The sequence below is a fragment of the Amblyomma mixtum genome, chromosome 9 (assembly GCF_055824585.1).
Source record: "Amblyomma mixtum isolate Tamu chromosome 9, ASM5582458v1, whole genome shotgun sequence".
NCBI lineage: Eukaryota > Metazoa > Arthropoda > Arachnida > Ixodida > Ixodidae > Amblyomma > Amblyomma mixtum.
In genome coordinates, this window is record NC_143020.1 from 33,680,033 (window position 1) to 33,697,780 (window position 17,748).

At 47.1% G+C, this 17,748-nt stretch overlaps 1 protein-coding gene across 3 annotated transcripts in view; it reads left to right on the plus strand.

The window, feature by feature from the left end:
- Window positions 1-17,748, plus strand: part of LOC149328699 (uncharacterized) — a 340,147-nt gene that overhangs the window by 247,071 nt on the left and 75,328 nt on the right. For all 3 annotated transcript variants that reach the window (XR_016285470.1, XM_089559646.1, XM_089559645.1), the window contains one exon: window positions 8,455-8,740. Coding sequence is in view for 2 of the 3 variants with exons in the window: in XM_089559646.1 (XP_089415772.1) it covers window positions 8,455-8,740 (286 nt within the window). In the remaining variant the exon portion in view is untranslated. The remainder of the gene's footprint in view (window positions 1-8,454; window positions 8,741-17,748) is intronic.

Consider the following 17,748-nt stretch of genomic DNA (forward strand, 5'->3'; position numbering starts at 1 on the left):
GGGGTCTGGGCGAACTCCATCCTTGCTTACGACGTGACCAAGGAACAGCAGCTCCTCGTAGGCGAAGTGGCACTTCTCTGGTTTCAGTGTCAGGCCTGAAGACTTGATCGTTTCCAGCACTATCCGAAGCCTTCTGAGGTGGTCTTCAAAGCTTGAGGAGAAGACAACAACGTCATCTAAGTAGACTAGGCAAATCTGCCACTTCAAGCCTGCGAGCACCGTATCCATTACTCGCTGGAACGTCGCTGGGGCAGAGCAGAGGCCGAATGGCATCACCTTGAACTCGAAGAGTCCGTCTGGCGTTATGAACGCAGTCTTCTCGCGATCTCTTTCGTCGACTTCAATTTGCCAGTAGCCGCTCTTCAGGTCCATCGATGAGAAGTACTTAGCGTTGCACAGCCGGTCCAGTGTATCGTCGATGCGGGGGAGGGGGTAGACATCCTTCTTGGTAATGTTGTTCAGGCGGCGGTAATCGACGCAAAAGCGAAGGGTGCCGTCTTTCTTTTTCACTAGGACGACCGGTGCTGCCCAGGGGCTCCTCGATGGCTGTATGACGTCGTCACGAAGCATTTCCTCAACTTGCTTGCGGATAGCTTGGCGTTCTAGCGGCGATACGCGGTAGGGGCTCTGTCGCAGTGGTCGCGCGTGTTCGTCTGTGACAATGCGGTGCTTGGCAAGCCGGGTTCGTCGCACATTCGATGCTGATGAGAAGCAATCGGTGTACCTTTGAAGAAGACTACGTATTTGGTCTTGTCTGCTCCGGGGTAATGCCGGGTTGATGTCGAACGTGGGTGGGGAACGCAGCTGGCTGAGGGCGATAGGGGCTTGGGTCCCGTCGTCGAGGTGCAGGACGGCGCACAGCTGCGGCGTAAGTCATGGCTGAGGGCTGCAGAGGCTGCATGGATGTCGGCGTCACACCCAAGGCCTGTTGAACCTCGTCCCGGATGACGTCAGTGAGCGATGAAACCTGCGGCTGCGTTCCATTTGGCAACAATCGTCGGAGCTCTTCTCGTACTACTTGGCGTATAACCTCCCGCAGGTTATCGTTGTTAGCGGCGTCCAGGCAGTTTGCTGAAAAAACGCGCTGCTGGCGCTCATATTGGCGGGCTCGGGCGTCAAGTGTTTTTTCCATCGTGGAGGCCTCTTCTATGAATTCCGCCACGGTTTTCGGTGGGTTCCGTACGAGGCCGGCAAAGAGTTGTTCTTTAACTCCTCGCATAAGCAGCTTGACCTTTTCTTCTTCCTTCATGTTCGAGTCGGCACGCCGGAAGAGACGCTTCATCTCCTCAGTGTACACTGCAACGGTCTCGTTTGGGTGTTGTATGCGAGACTGTAGCAGCTGCTGGGCTCTCTCCTTTCTCACGACGTTTGTGAAAGTCTTGAGAAGCTGCTCTTTGAAGGTTGCCCAATTCGCGAGGCTGGCTTCCTCATTCTCAAACCAGACTCTTGCTGGTCCCTCCAGGGCAAAGAAGACGTACCTAAATTTCATGGCATCGTCCCAGTTGTTAAAGACAGCCACTCGGTCGAACTGCTCCAGCCATTCTTCGGGGTCGGCGCCAGGCGAAGCGTCGAAGGTTGGTGGCACCCGGGGCTGCTGCAGAATGATTGGAGTCGTCGTCTGGGGCAAGCTCATGGTGGACGTTGCTGCTGGCTTTCGCTTCCGGGTAGGGTCCGGCAGATTCCCGAACTCTGGTGCGTCCCCTTGCAGGCGTCGGCTAGCGCGGTGGACTGGACTCAGGTCCTGCGGTTGATGACTCAGAGGGCTGGCGTCACGGCTTGTAGGGGGTGTCCGGAACATGAAAGGCTACCCCGCACCTCCACCAGATGTCACGTTGTAGTGACGGCAGTCCAGCGGTCAGGAAGACACCAGAAATACTTTCAAACGAAGCTCTTTATTTGGGCTGACTTGCGCCCTCAAAAGAACTGAATCACTCAGTGGCGGCGTAAGCAACAAGCGTGCTCGTCAATCGTCGAACTACGAATGTCCGCCGCTCGCGGCATCGCTCAATTTAAAGCCGGCAAGGAAACTTCCAGATAACAGGTCAAGATCATCTACGGTAATCTGGAAAAACCTAGATGCAGCCTTCCATGGCTGCGAACAATCGAGATTAGTCTGGTCGCTTCTCGCGCCACGAACAAAAGTGATAACGACCCTTTCCTGCTGCCTTGAGCGCGAACGAACACACACTGCAATGATACGTGGCAATATATAGTTTCGAGTGCACTTGGTCCTATGCTCCAGTTTATCTTTCGCGTCTATTTCTTTCGCGCTTTATATTAACCTGATTTCCAATAAAATAACAAAAGGGGTGTATCCTGGAGAAGTTTAACACAAAAATTGTGTATATGGCGCTTTTAGGTCCGAGATCAATGCATCTACAATGCGTTGCTCGAGGAAACTTGCAAAAGTATGCAAAGTTCGCCGTCATCACTTCGCGGATTGACGCCTTAGGCGCACTGCTGCTGGGTCAGCGTTCACTAAGACTAACTTAAGAAGTATGGCCCTAATTATTGGAAACAACTAAAAAAAGGTAAAACTAGGGCTTGCATCCAAAATGCCTTGAACAAAAGTTGCCGCCTTAATGTTGCAATCAGCGTCACTACACAGGCCAAGCGCTTATCTCTTGCGGGCTCCCCATCAGGAATGATGACAGCGCTGGTTGAATCTGTGTTGACGGAGATTAATGACGCTTTCGCCCCCCACTCCCCCCCCCCGTCCCAAAAGAAAAGCAAAAGGTGTTAGTGACCTCAGAAATAAAATTCTAGTCGTTCCTTATTAGCGCAAAGTGGCGCGCTATGAAGAAAAGAAGAGCCCCAAGAACGCCTGTGGATGTTCAGCTCCATCACAGCTGTCATGTCTTTGCACACGGAGCACTCCCGGCGGATAGAAGAAACGCTGCAACACCGCACAAATAAATAAGCAGAATCGCGATAAAAAGGACTGTGAATAGCGTGTCGCCTATACATGGTCCACTTTTATAATTTCTTTTCATCGCGCTCGCACCTGAATGGTGAAAAAAATCCACGCTAGAGTCGTCTATGATTATATCATAGACCACGCTACCGTGTCTTTGTTACCACTCAGGGGAAGCGCGAGGAAAAAAAAAGTCGAAAAGTGGAGCATGTTGTTGCCGCACTGTTCGTATTTCTTTTTAACGCCCCTGCATGTAAACTGCAAAACGAAACACATATCTAACATTCCGCTGACGTGCGCAAAAATGTGCATAGGTAAGAAAGGAGAACGTGTGTGTGTGTGTGTGTGTGTGTGCGCGCAAGCTCCGAACAGAAATTTATGCCGAAGGTGGTAGTCTTGCCTTGAACTGTAGCAAATGTACCCGCAAATGTACTTCACATTTGGGTGAAATTTTCATTCTGGTCCTCTGAAAATCACCTAAGGCGCGCGAAATATTTGAGGTCTTGCAGGTAACGAAACATGCTGATTCTTGTGTTAGGGCGCCATCTATAGCGCTGACGCTAAATGAATTTATTTTCCTAAATTATTATCCAAAGACTACTTTCCTAGCTTGGTACATGCGTGGCTGCTACTGGGCGATCTATTGCAAAAAAAAAATCATTTGCTAGTAAAGCCCTTCTCCTGTGCTATCATGGATTATCGGTTGTGTGTGCGTCTTTTTTGGCTGGTTGCAACCTTTTTGAACATTTACAACTACAGGACAGGAATACTTTAGCTTGACACTTCAGGCTGAAGGAGGAGGATGCACATTTTTTTCGTCAGCCTGTGGAACCGGTGTGGGTGTTCTTCCCTTCTGCAGAGTGTCTGTAGGCTTATTAAAGACTCAGTTGCCTTCGTATAGATTTTTCATTTTGTCTGTTCATATACTCTGTAGTGAGTCTATACATAAAAGTCCAATAAAAGTGTATGACTATAAACCTATCGATTCTCTGTAGACTGAATATAAAGTTGGCATTGCCTATAAACTAGTCTATACGATTTCTCTATACAAAACTACAGACTTTATAGACAAAAGTCTAAGAAGGTCTATAGACTGTCAAAAGAAATTTTTTAAGCGTTTAGTCCGGGCCGCGAGCCCTTGGTCCTAGGCGACCTTGAGAGCTCGCTCCACGACCTCTAGTTTGGTCTCTGGGCTGGAGCTGGCATCACGGCCTCTAAGCACTCGGAGATTCGGCGCTGCATGAAGTTCGAAAAAAGCGACTCCTGAAAAAGTATTGCTGACAAGCACTTCACTCGCAGTGGGTACACAGAACCATTTCAATATAACCCATCTGCTCCATGAAACTTAGAACTTCGTCACCAAAACGTAGCTTTTTGTGCACGTGTTCTTCGAAGTAATCGCACAGACGTTTTGCATCGACATCTGAATTTTGACATCGTCAAATTCTGTTCGGGGCAGGGAAGAAGAAAACATGGTATCTATAATCATCGCCTTTTATTATGGCGCTTTCGAGTACATTTCAGCTAAAGAGGGAAATGATACATAACACGGTTGGGCATAACACAATACGCATGAACTGTGTTTAGGAGTTTCGTTTCGCTTGAAATGGCTATATATTTGCACTCCGGGATAAAATTTCAATTCACAGTTTGTACATCCATGTTATGCATAGAGTTTCTTACTATTACCTAGAGGGAAAGCTGGCGGCGCTGCACTTCAGCCACCATGGACGCTCAAAGCATCATGGGGCGGTGAGCTACTTGTTGCGAGGCAGTCGTAGTTTTTCAGGAACACGGAGTGTCATTACTAAGATGTTTCATTCCAAAAACGATGTTCGTGTGTGCGCAGACGACTTTCGCGCGAACGCAGTGTGCAAAAACCATAGTAGTGAAAACGCGATGACACACGACGCCAATAAAAGGTTTTACTTTCCCAAAATACCATTAAAAAACCTCTTAAAGTATCTAAGCAACAACATTTTTCTTTAGAACATATTTACTTTTAAACATGTGCCTGTTAATTACGAAATATTAGTTTTTGTAGTGTTCATTACTTGGCCAATAGGAAAGCTAGCTATCTCTTATTTTGGGCAAACTTTGCACTTAAACGCTTTTCTGCTCGTTTGTTGCAATCATTAGACAAGATTTTCAATGTTAGGACGTTTGTAGCTATCAAACAGCTTTATTTTTCTATTATTTTTTGGCCAAAAGTTGCAGTTCCGCAACAAGTAGCTCACCGCCCCATGATGCTTTGAGCGCCCATGGTGGCTGAAGTGGTCTCGAGGGGTCGCCATGCAAACTCCCATAGACGGGCCGCCAGCTTTCCCTCTAGGTAATAGTAAGAAACTCTATGATGTTATGTGTTGTTTCCCTCTTGTGCTTAAGAGTTCTCAAAGGTGTAACAATCGGATACCATGATTAAAGCCGACTAATTCAATTTGAAATCATCTTAATGGTATTTATAAACAACCGGTTGAGCCTCTAGAAATCTTAATTCATACTGCTTTAGCGGTAAGTCTTTTTTACTATTCGCTGCAGACACGTCCCAGAGAAGAAGTGCGTCCCAGCAATCAAGAAAGACGTGCTGGATGAACTCTAGTTTGTGGTAAAGCAAGCAGTCCGCTCCCCATAGCAAACCTGGCCACGGAACGAGCTACACGCGGGTTGGGACTCACTGACTTATAGCCCCGGAGCCTGATATAGTGTTAGAGTGACGTGGAAATGTCAGTTTTGGGCAATTTTAATGCTGTATTACGGCTTTGAGTAATGAAAAGCTAAGCCTGTGCTATGTTTGAAGCCCGTTGTTAAAAGCGATGGGAGCTGTGGGGTGAGGTCAGAGTGGGGTCAGATGATATGAACCTCCACTTTAAATGAGCTTCCATAGCGCAAAAGCAGGGACAAGACAGAACACAAGCGCTGCTTTTTTCACTGTGGAACGTTATGTTCCATAGCGGTGGTTGCATAACCGAAGCGGTGGCCTTGTGGTAGAGCATCCGCCTCGCATTCGGGAGGTGCTGGGTTCGATCCCCAGTGCTGCAGGGTACCCACCGGTTTCTATAATGGGTACAAGATTTCCCCTGGCCTGGTGCGCGGCACTTCTAGGGTGAGATGCTTGGAGAAACGGTCATATACCACAATTGCCTTGACGGATGAGAGATAAGTTCCGCCGTCAAGCAACCCTAAATCCGCCTCTTGCGGTAGAAGCCCAACTTGTGGCCCATTTTTTTACTGCTGCTGATGCTGCTGCTGTAAGCCAGCGGATCAGTATGAGAGTTCTGCGTTGTGTGGACAAAACTGCAGGCGACAGTGTGTAGGCGATGGATTGGCCACTAGCCTGAACCATCACCCTTCTAAGTCCTTTTCAAGTTCGATATCAGATTGTAGCTCTTCTTACGGAAAGAATTATACGACAGTTTGAGTACAGAAACAACACTGCTTACTTTTTCAGAATGACGACTGATCAGCGGTACGGATTCATGAAGTGATCACATCACGTAGACTGTCACTGGCACTGAACTCGGTTCTGATGTCATTGATGAAACACAAACAGCCACAGTGGACAATGAATGTTAGGGTGGATTCGTTCCTAACTTCAAGTATATCGTGGATTATAGTCGTATTTAGCGGCTCCTGTTCGAGTTCATTTGGATATGTTGGCATTCGCCTGAGGGTAGAGACCACGGTGGAGAGGGTGTGCCGCCGACAGCTGTCTATATTTCTGCTCTGTGCCTTCGCTGGTTCGTTGCTCCGCTGGGAGAATGGCTCATGCACACGGGAAGACGCCGACGCGAAACCTCGGAACTAGGAAAAAACCGGTGGCCCTGAGTAGTGTTTTTCTTTTATAGACTGGAAACCTGTATGTAACAATCTTAAGGACGTGAGATCATAAGCGTTTTGGCTATTTTTCATAAAGGTCTTATAGAATTATATGCGTTTCTGAGCATCCAGATGCTATTTAGTGCTGTGCTGTACTACGCACGCCCTTTCAGAGTTGTGTATCGTGCCTTAATGAAAAATTCCGTCTGTTAGGACTAAAATTATCTATCTCTAGCCCCCTTTTCACTGTAGCAACTTGATAATTCTACCTATTCGAAAAAGTAAGACAATCTCAGTGCTTAAGGTTCCCTAAAACTCCGTAAACATTCCCGTGTTGTCAAATTTAGTCCCTTAAAATCTCTAAAATGGAAAAATTCTCCGAATAGAACATTAATGCTTCTTGACTCGTTCCTCGTCGTTGGTTTCTAGGGCCGCAGGTCTGGATGCACGGTCATTATCACGACTACAAATATGATTCCCTATCTCTCTGTTTTTCCACTGCGTGTCCACACTTAGAACACCAATACACCTATATGGGGCTCAAAGAGGTGTGAACTGTCCTGTAGCGCATTCTCTTTTATAAAAGGAAGCGCGCTAGAAGATCTTACTACTTTTCTATTCCTTTAAGTTTAGAGTAATGCGTGGTCGATAAACATGATGACGACAGTGAATTTTCATGGCGCAAGGGCATCTGCGGCCAAAGAGCGCCATGGCACAAGTCGTTTGCTCAAGGTGCGGTCAAAGGTCCATTTCCCAAGCATTTCACCCCGATTAAGCCGAGCACCAGGCCAGGGGAAGCTTGTGCCCATTGTAAAACAGGTGGGTACCCTGCGGCACTGGGGATCGAACCCGGCGGCACTGGGGATCGAACCCGGCGGCACTGGGGATCGAACCCCGCGCCTCCTGTGTGTGAGGCGGATGCTCAACCACTTTGCCACCACTGCGGTGGTCGATGAACAGTTTCAATACAGTGCAGCGCAGCAAAAGACGAGGACACAAGAGACGAGAGACGAACACCACGAGCGCTAACTTCCAACAAATTTTACTCTCCTGAAGCATCACATTTAAACGGCAGAAAACGGGAATCACATGTGCCAACAGTATCAATTCCTTAGAAAAGCGAGCTCTTTATCTGAGAGGAGAATAAGGAATTGGAAGGGAATAAGGAGGAGAATAAGGAAGTAAGGAATTGATATTGTTGGCACATGTGATTCCTGTTTTCTGGCGTATAAATGTGATGCTTACGGAGAATAAAATTTGTTGGAAGTTAGCGCTCGTGGTGTTCGCCTCTCGTCTCTTGCGTCTTCGTGTTTTGCTGCGCTACAGTGTATTGGAACTATGTACAGCCTTTGTCAAAAGTTTGTAGCCCAGAGGGTTTGCTTCTGACCCACACTGTGTGGTTCGTAATGCATCTCCAGCGCTCCAAATTTCCTGAAGGTAAGATGAGTTCTGGTCCTGCCTCTTCCAATGGGTAGGGCTGCCACGAATGCTTCAGGAGTCCCACTACAAGGCTTAGAAGCAAACCCCCTGGGCTCTAAACTTTTGACAAAGACTGTACCAACATGCCCAAAAAGCCACGCGATGAACAGCACTTGCGCAATACGTCTATGGCTTTCGTATTGGTCAGGCAATCCCGGTACGGTGCGGACGCGGTGAAAAGACAATGGGTGGCGGTGAAGTCACGTGATGCACCGCTTGGACTGTCGCTGCTTCGTCTGTTGCAGGGCTGCCGCTGGTGCTGCTCCTGCTGTCGCTGCTTCCCGTGGCGGTGGTGCTCCGGCACGCGGGCACCTCGTGCGCCTCGGCCCGGGAAGGCGTGCTGTGCGAGGACGACAAGCGGTTCGTGTCGCCCATGGACACCTACTGGCTGCACGACACCGAGTTCAACTTCCACGTGGCGCACTGCGTGCTCTTCCTGGAGCCGGGACTCACCGCCTCCCTGCTCGGGCAGCTCATCGTCGAGCGCATCCTGGACAAGACAAACGACGAAGGGAAGCGCATCTTCCGCAGGTATGCCCTGGTTTCAGCTGGATTCATTCCCCCCTCCATGCACTCTAAACACGAATACACCTATATGGGAGTAGAAAGGAACCTGTTTTCATGCGTTAGAGGACAGCTTTACTCCCTTTTTACACCTTTCTGTTTGGAGTGTACACTCTTGGAATTGCATGGAATATGGCTGCTGTCACCCAGTGTTCTACAGCGCAATGATCGTCTGCGCGGGACTCTCCATTTCGGTCTCAATTACCACGGGAACAGCGGCGCAGCGAGCTTGCAGGCTAACGTGAGTCTTAAGGTATACTTAAGCGATACCGTGCTTTGGCCTTCAGAAGATATCAGATCAGGTTTTCTGCACCTCCCATGTAAGCAGCAATTTGTGCATTAATGTACATTATGCAGTATACCGTAGATGCATTAGAATGCTTCCGGTTCAGCAATATATGCTGTAAAAGCTGTTGTTCGTTGTCCTGGAAATATTAGATTGCAGGAGCCATATCCCTTTCGAAGCTGGCGGCGGTGGTAAGCAGTTGTTTTACCTTAGCAACGTTCTTCAGTGATTGTGCTCAAGCCTTGCAGTGCGCGTACATTGTGGTGCGTGCAGATTTTCTACGGAAAGTGCAACAATGCACAGAAGAGAAATGAAACAAAAGAAGTGAATTATACAATCTGGCTCTAGGCAAGCAAGTACATGTTTTTTTTTTGTCTTCTATGGCTGAAGAAATTCTTCGAGATTGAAATAAGTGAATAGCCCGAGGCAACGTGTTCTGGTCTTGAATTCTGCGGGAGGTGAAAAAGAATTTCAGCACGTTATACCTGGATAGTAACGCGGCCAGTTGAAGTCCTGATGTCTTCTTGTTCACGATTGTGTCACTGATTCAATATTCCGACAAACATCGTCCGGAAACCGTGGCCAATTTGATGCCGGACATGAAGCCGAACCTCTCGGAGACATTCCAATATTCCGAAAGTTTCCCTCCGCACTGTTTCTAGCAGAAAAAAAAAATTGTCCATGCCTTATGCCCGAGCCTGAAACCAGCAAAACCTGAGCAGCTTTGTTTCCCGATGCCTGAGACCACTCAGGCATCGCTCCACCCTCTTGTGCAGCCCGTTCTTACTGGCAGCCTCTTCTTCTGCTTCTTCCTCTTCTTCTCCCTCTTAAAACATGGCACGCCTCTTCCCTTCATCGCTTCATCATCATCAATCCGTTGCTTGTGCTCTTCTAAATGCTGCGCGCACTCGAGCCGGGTAGTTTAGAGTATAGTGCCTAGAATATACTGCCAGTATATTCTAGGCACTATAGTTTAGAGATAGCGAGGCTCGCCTACGTGGCTAACGACAGCTCTACGCCTCTACAAAGATGAGAATGCGGCCAAGACGGTTTAACGCATAGGTGGGGACGAAAACGAGCGTGCGAGCGCTATGGCAAGAAAGCAGCCATAGAATCAGAGTACTGAGCGCCCTTCCTAACACGAAGTTAAGCGGCTGAATGTGGCTGCAGCTGGCTGAGTAATATCAACGTACGGAGGATGTAGCTAGTCCGGGAACTGTTGGACGTCACCCGTACCCGAGTGCAGTTACGATCACCTACTAGCCGTGCTAGAAAGTGGCACTCCTCTTGTTTCAAGCTTTTTCAAGCTTTTTTCAAGCCTTTTCAAGCTCTCGTTTCAAGCATTTCAAGCTTACACCTACTCTCGGCGAGAAGGTAGAAGAAATATTTTAGCGAACGCTGTGCGGACGTGCTGAGAGGAGTGGAGATTTTGCAGCCTCGCTACCTTGAGTGGGCGGTACTTGCCGCCCGGCTGCTTTCTCATATTTGCCGCCCGGCTACTTTCCTCCATTCCCATAGACTAGCATTTCAAGAGTGACGTACCGTATTCTGCCCATATAATTGAAGGATAGCTTGACAGGACCTCTTGACAGGAAGATAGCTTGATAGGACCGCCAGTGAGGTCGCGCTGGCGGTACAAGCCGCTTAGCCGTACATTTGCAAGTGGGAAATGTACTGCCATTTCGTCTGCCAGTCGTCTTGTAAAGAAAAAAAATGTAGGTTGCAATTTAATACACAAAATTATCTGGTTATACGTACCTACAGAGATGAATGCGTTTCAATCAGACAATAAAAGTTGACCATCCATAGCTTTGCCTGGTAATGATTAGTATATACCACTGCTAATCTTCTTTCCTCCTTTCAATTCACCCTTGACGTTTATGGCCTTTCTGAACGGGAATGATCAATTACAAAAGGACAACCTTGTTTAAAAGCGTCCGCACTGCATGAAAGTGGCAGTGTTCCGCAAAGATCAGTTCTTCAGTGCACGTTATTATTAACAATTGATGTGCATTCGTAACAAAGTTTTGAGGTTCCAATAAACTAAAAAAAATGTGCTGCAACAGTGAATTTTGCTTTGCGATTGGATAAGGAAATGTTGCCAAACGTGCGCTTGAAAAATGAGCATACCAAACAAATGCAGGCAGTAGGAACTTTGCGAGATATCTCAGACTACACGTGTATGCAACTTTTATCCTGATTGAATTTTTCCTCTGCTGATAAAATAAAATTTTCCTGAGCTTCCCGAACGCGTCTAAGTGCCTAGGAATAAAATCTTTTTTTTTCTTGGGTCGCAGCAATTCGCGTCACGACGTCTAGCCGGGCGGATGTTACTTACCGCATGCAAACATGTGCAGTTTGCGTTTTAGTCGGGCCCGTTAGGCTCGGTCTGGAAGTGGCATGCCTCTTCACTTCACAGCATGCTCGCTTTAAGCTCAAGTGCCTTTAACAACAAACTCTTTCAACCTTCTAGCGCAGCCGACATGTCTTTGAACAGAAAGAGGAAGAAGAGGTAAAGTGGTTTTTTTTGTTTGTTTGGTAGTTCACTCCGAACCGCCAACCCGACTGCCAAGGACAAACTGACATACTCCCACTCAGTCTTTCTCGTTTCTCCTCAGTGTGTATATGGCGACGAGGGAAGAAGGTAAAAGAGGTAGGAAGGGATACGCTTGGTTAAATTGGGGAAATAGGGAAGCCAAGCACGCGGGAGGGCGCCAGGCGAGTACGACTACGACGACACGATAGCTGACAGCCGCCTTTGTGGCCTGTCGGGCGGGAAACCCGACCGGCCCGTTATGGGCGTTGCATTATCACTCCCTACTTCCCTCTTCTTGCTTCTGGTTCTGGCGGTGTCTCTTATATTCCCGCTGCATGGCAGCGGTGGCTCTTAGACTGGTGGATTTGGTAGCCTCATCTTTCTCTCTCTTTTTCGGCCCATCCATTGTCCTCGCTTCGCGGGGGGTCCTCTCCGGTTTCGCCCGATTCCCTGCCCTCCCGTTGCGCCCAGGACGTCGGGACTAAGTGTCCTTTGAGGCTTTTCCGGTCGCCGCTTTCTCCCCACCAATGGCTTCCTTCCCTTGTCTGTTGTTGAGCCCGAAACCCCTTTGTTCTCCGGGTCTCATTCGAAGTCCGGCTTGCGACGTGGCTGTCCAGCGGGGAGGAAAAAAGGGGAAGCTTCTGGACGTTGCTTCCCTTTACCGGGACGGCAAGTGTGCACCTCCACTTAACGTTCATTCGGAGGAGGGAAGGAAAGAAGACCTCGCTGTTGTTTGTTGCGAATGCTGCTTCCTGGTCTTTCGCATTCTCTTGGGAAGCGTTTCTGCTCCTTTTGTTGGAGATCACCGATGAATGGCCTGAAAACAGGGTACCAGGATATAAGGGATAAAGGGCTGTCGTTCTCTGGCAGAACTACTTGTAGAAACTGAATGCGTTGTCTGTACGTTCTATTGTGCTGCTCTGGGAAAATGTGATCTTTTAAGCGCTGTCCTTTTAAATTTACATCTTTGCAAAGGGGCGTTTGATTGTTCATCTGATTTTCAAACTTTTTATCGAAGCGTCAAGTGGCGGTTTCACAGAGTCATTGATACCGGCTTCATTTCAAATCTCTTCATGACAGAAGGGTAGGAGATTTTGGTGGCCTGAAAAAAGAATTTCTCACGGAAATCAAGAAATAAAAATCGAAATTGTGAAGTTTTACGGTACGTCTAGGTTGTGCTGTCTGGTGGTGTAACTTTTTTTCCTCTTTGACGCTGTTGTTTTAGTTACTAACGGACATTGCAAGTGAGTTTTCGTCGCAGAAATACCTTCTGATAATAAAAATCTACTATAATAAAATCTTCCTATAATAAAAATCTGCTATAGGCAGGAAAGAGAAGGAGACGTATTTCCGACCTCCTGTCGTAGGAAGTGGGTTTGGTTTGGTTTAGTTTAATGGTGTTTAACGTCCCAAAACGATTCATATCATGAGGGATGCCACAGTGGAGGGCTCTGGATAATTTCGACCGCGTAAGGTTTTTTATATGGACTTATTATGCAAAATACTCTGGGATATGTTGACGTTTGCAAGATCATGGCTTATTGCGGAGGCTGCACCTTCCGCATACCACACAGCGACAGTATTCAGCAGAGCTCGTGGATATGACCGTACGCAGGTACATTTCCGTTATGTAAAGTACATTATTGAGCTTTAGGGACGCATTGTGGCCTGATATTGATATTCGCCTGGAGTAAATTAAAGGACTCAATTTCGCAGACACAACGCAGACAATTTGGTTCGTTGAATGTACTTGCGGTGCCTAGTGAAAGAAAACGAAACTATACTAGCTACTTTTGAAGCGCCACAGCAGCAACACTATCAAGGAAACAATGTTTCTGCTCCGTTATAGGTATTAGCTCCTTTATTACTGCAGACATAAAGAACAAGCAATGACGCCTCAGTGGTTGAAACTAACACCATTCGAATGCTAGAAATTTGGGCAACTGACCAGATTTTTTTATGTTTGGAGTGCATTTGCAGTACCTTTTCACCCGCCAGAACAAGTGTAGCTGTTCTAGACAATGATTTGCGCCTTGCTTCTTGCTCGCCTGCGGTTCGTCGTTTTCTTTACATATTTATTGTTCTTTTCTTTACTGTTCCAGAAAAGCTAGGTTTTAACTATGCGCAGTTTAATCCGAATTCGCAACATCTTCGAATCTTGTTTGCCGTCAGCTTCTCTTCGTCGGCTCTATTTTTTTTTTTGCGACAAAGTTTGCTTGTGAGGGTGGTTGAAGAGCCGATGTGCTATTTATTGTGTCGAAGCTGTTAGATGCTGTTGGAGTAAAATAGTCAGCGACACCTCCACCTAGGCCCTTTTCCCCAGGTGTCCTAGCAAGGTTTAGCCAAGGTTTAAAACTAAAGGATGGCGTAATAGGTGTAGGAAATTTCGACCACGTTGTTAACAACTGTATATATTAAGTCAGAGTATCTTTTTATTTACTTCAAATTAAAAAATAAATAACTGAATAATTACCTTTCTGGCTATTGCTATTCCTGGGAAAATAACTATAGATTGTACAGCTTCCCAGAGAACGTTAAACAATTTTAATCAGTTATTATTTACATCTGGGCAATAGTTTTAGTTTTTTTCTACTTTGAAATGAAATCGCGCGAAACATGACCCAATCTCACGTTACTATGCACTCGTGCGCCGCGACAGCAGCGCTCTCAAACGCGGATTTCTTGAACTATAGCCGGAATCGATGACGTCACTAATCTGACGGCAGGAAAAAAATGAAGCTGGCGCTGGCGCCAAAACTGAAAGTAACAGCTGTCATTTGGCAGCGCTCAGTGTAAAAACAGCGCACTCGCTGGTTCTCGGCAGCTACATGCAAGCAGGAACATTAGGTTTCGTTGACGGCGTTTAGCGCCTCTCTTCTCTCATGTGACGTCTTAGCGTTCCTACGCTTTGCTTTCCTTCTGAAATTGCCGATTTTTCTCCAGCCCGAGAGACGAAACTTTCGACCGACGACTAGGAACACTGCTTAGCGTTTTGGCCTGCGTATCGCTACCCTGAGCTAGCTCGCCGGTTTGTCACGCATCGAATGCGGCCGGGTGGCAGGGATTACGCTCAGTTTTGCCGCCAGAGCCCACTTCCTCGTTTTCGGCCTGTCACATTCTCGGCATCATCAAACGCTGCTTCGTTCACGAATGCTACGTTTGAGAGCGCTGCTGTCGTCGTGGACAGCCCCATAGTCACGTGGGATTTTTGCACATTTCGCGCGCTTTCATTTCAACAGTTTAACGCTGGAGTTTTCACTGGAAACCAAATAGCTAAAAGTTCTTTTCAAAAGTTTTTTAGTAAATTCAGCAAAACACGAGAATACTTTGACTTACCACCTACAGCGGCCAACAAGATAGTTCAAGTTGGCACCGCCTATTGTGCCTCGGTATTTTATTATTTGGTTAACGTAAGCTCGTGACAGCTGGTTTGAGTACATGTACTGAAGCAAAAGGACATGTCTGAACATACGGAAAGGACATACTAAAAGGACATGCCTTCCAGGTTTCCTAAAACACTTTTGCACAGGAAACTAGGTGAAGAGTTCGGAAAATGTTTCTTACGTTTTTTGAACCTGTCTTCAGACCTGCAGGCTTCTTTTTCTCCAGAGAAAGCATGGCCTCCTCAAAAGCGTTTTGGCCTAGCCTTGAAAATGCTTTAGCGGCGGTGGACGCCAGCGATACGGGAGATAAATTTGACCATTTCTGCAGAGAACGGCGGGTTGCAATACAAACAAAGCAGCAAAACCAATCTGGGTCTGCTCTGAGCTTTGATACTGAGCGTGAAATCGAACATCCGGGCTTAAACTAAATCCTACTGAAGCCCAGAGGTCAGATGCGGGCTTAACTTCAAGGCTCTATGGAGGCCGGCGTCAAAAGAAGTCGGCCGGCCAACGCTGTAGACGTTCCTTCCAAGTTTATCCTTCACTCAGGCCGGGTATTATGGGTTCCACTTGCGTGAGACCATTCCCTTACTTGAAGCGGCGGGAGTCGACAGTTTGAGCCTCGATAATGTAAAATTTTTCAACTGTGTCAGCTTCGTGCCAGCCATGTAGCTTTCCGTTCCAGCCGTGTAACTCCTCTTTTATGAATGCTTAACAGTAATTGCTCCTTAAGTCAAATTACTCAAAAAGGATAGACAGAGGTGTATTAGTATGTTCCTGCATCTTACAATCAACTTTTAGGGATGTTTTTGTTTAGATTTTTTAAAATCCGATGTTGATTGCCTCAGGGCATAAAACGGTATGTAATGATAGATGAGGATGCAAAATAAGAGCACTGACTTCAGTGAATTTATTTCACTTTCTTTACCCTGTTGTTGTTTTGAATGCAGAAGTTGAAAAAACACTTCCTGACTGTAGAATAGAGCGACAACACTCTGTTAATGGTGCGTGTAAAAAATTGCGAGGACACTTTGGCAACTAAATTGTGTAGAGGCGAAAGCCGAGGACACTATGCCGCGACGACTTCCAGTGGATGGGACGTCACACTGTTTCCGTGGCTATATCGATACCCAAATTATACACCTTCCGGGGATCTTAAGTGTTAATTACGCTTAATTACACATTTTTCTATCTAATCTGATACAAATCCGACATTGTTCCGACCATTCTGTGGCAATTTTCTCTATGCCGTGACGACTTGCGGTGGATGTGACGTCACACCGTTCGCGTGGCTATATCGACGTTCGCGCTATTTCGACGCAATTTTGAAATTTTTGACTCTAATTAATTAACTAATCCCTCTACAGTCATAAAACGTGGCGTATAGGTTCATTTTTTCCTCCTCTATCTGAAGAAATCCTTCGTTTTCTCCTGTTTTTGGTAGTTCCCGAGTTAACACTAGTTAAACGCTGCCAAAGGTATGACACCATCTGCTGACGGACGACGGTATGAGCCATTAAAGGCTTTTGTCTTAATAATGCCAAAAACACAGCGGTATACGCAAGCGGAATAACAGCTTATTGGTGGTTTGAAAAGAAAAGAGAATTGTACGGTATATTGATTCGCTTGCGCTCTCAATGGTTCTTGGCCCCGCCTCAAGCAGCCAAGCAAGTTCTACATGCTTGAACGCCGTGTTGCAATAGTGAAATCAGATCGATACAAGACGTATAATGCGCAGAAAAGATGGTCGCAGCGAGCTTTATTAATATACAGATCCTTACCGTCATTCCTGAGCATTTGAACGAGTGCAGCGCTCTCTAATGAACAAATTCGAAACAGAGTGATGGGTAGTGGCTTAAGTGCCCTCAGTGGGTACTCCTATGCTCCTTTAGTATTGACCGTATACATCTCAACCTCTTTATCAGCGGGGGGGTTGTACGTACTAGAGCACTGCACGGGCCTCAATCTGAGGCCCAAGCCCGGCCCGGGCCCGAGACCTGAAGCCCGAGCCCGGCCCAGGCCCGCGGCTTCAAGCCCGGGCCCGGCCCAGGCCCGCTAAATTATCGCTCTGGCGAGCCCGGCCCGGCCCGTGAATCCTGGAGTGAAGCCCAGCCCGGGCCCGGCCCGGCCCGTTTCACAGTAACGCTCGAGGTATACTGCTCACTCTGAGCAAGTAGACTGCTACTAGACCGATAAGAGACTGGCCGACAAAGGTTCTGAAACCACAGTTTGGCTTGCAGAAAGTTGGTTCTTTTTATCCCAGAAGGAAGTGATTAAGAGTAGTGCTCGCCAGGCCCTCTTTTGGACAGTGATCTCGTGTAGGTGCGCGACGATAAACTCGGAAGTTCCGAGAGCCAAATAAAAAGGGCTGCACACGCGCGTAATTGACTACTTTGCATTCCCCCATGATTTTAATCAGTTATATTTTGCCGCCCGCCAAGTATAAACATTAAAGCTGCCTAGCAAACAGTGGGATGTCATTTTTTTTTAGTGAACGCGATCTCACAGGCTGAACTCATAGCCGAACTGGTCGCCTTTCAGCAGAAACGAAAAGCTAAAAGGCTTGAGTATTTCACGGTGTGCGGTTTGGAGACTATAAGCGTCCTAAACTAATATGTCCTTCATGAATGCATTTCTGATAGAGGGTATGTTTTGGGATGACGAACGATCAGTGGCTGATTAAGACCGGTTAAATTTTTCTCTTGCTGGTGAAGCAGAAGATAACGCGCGAATCACGTGATAACTTACAGGGCAAAACGTCTGTCATGTC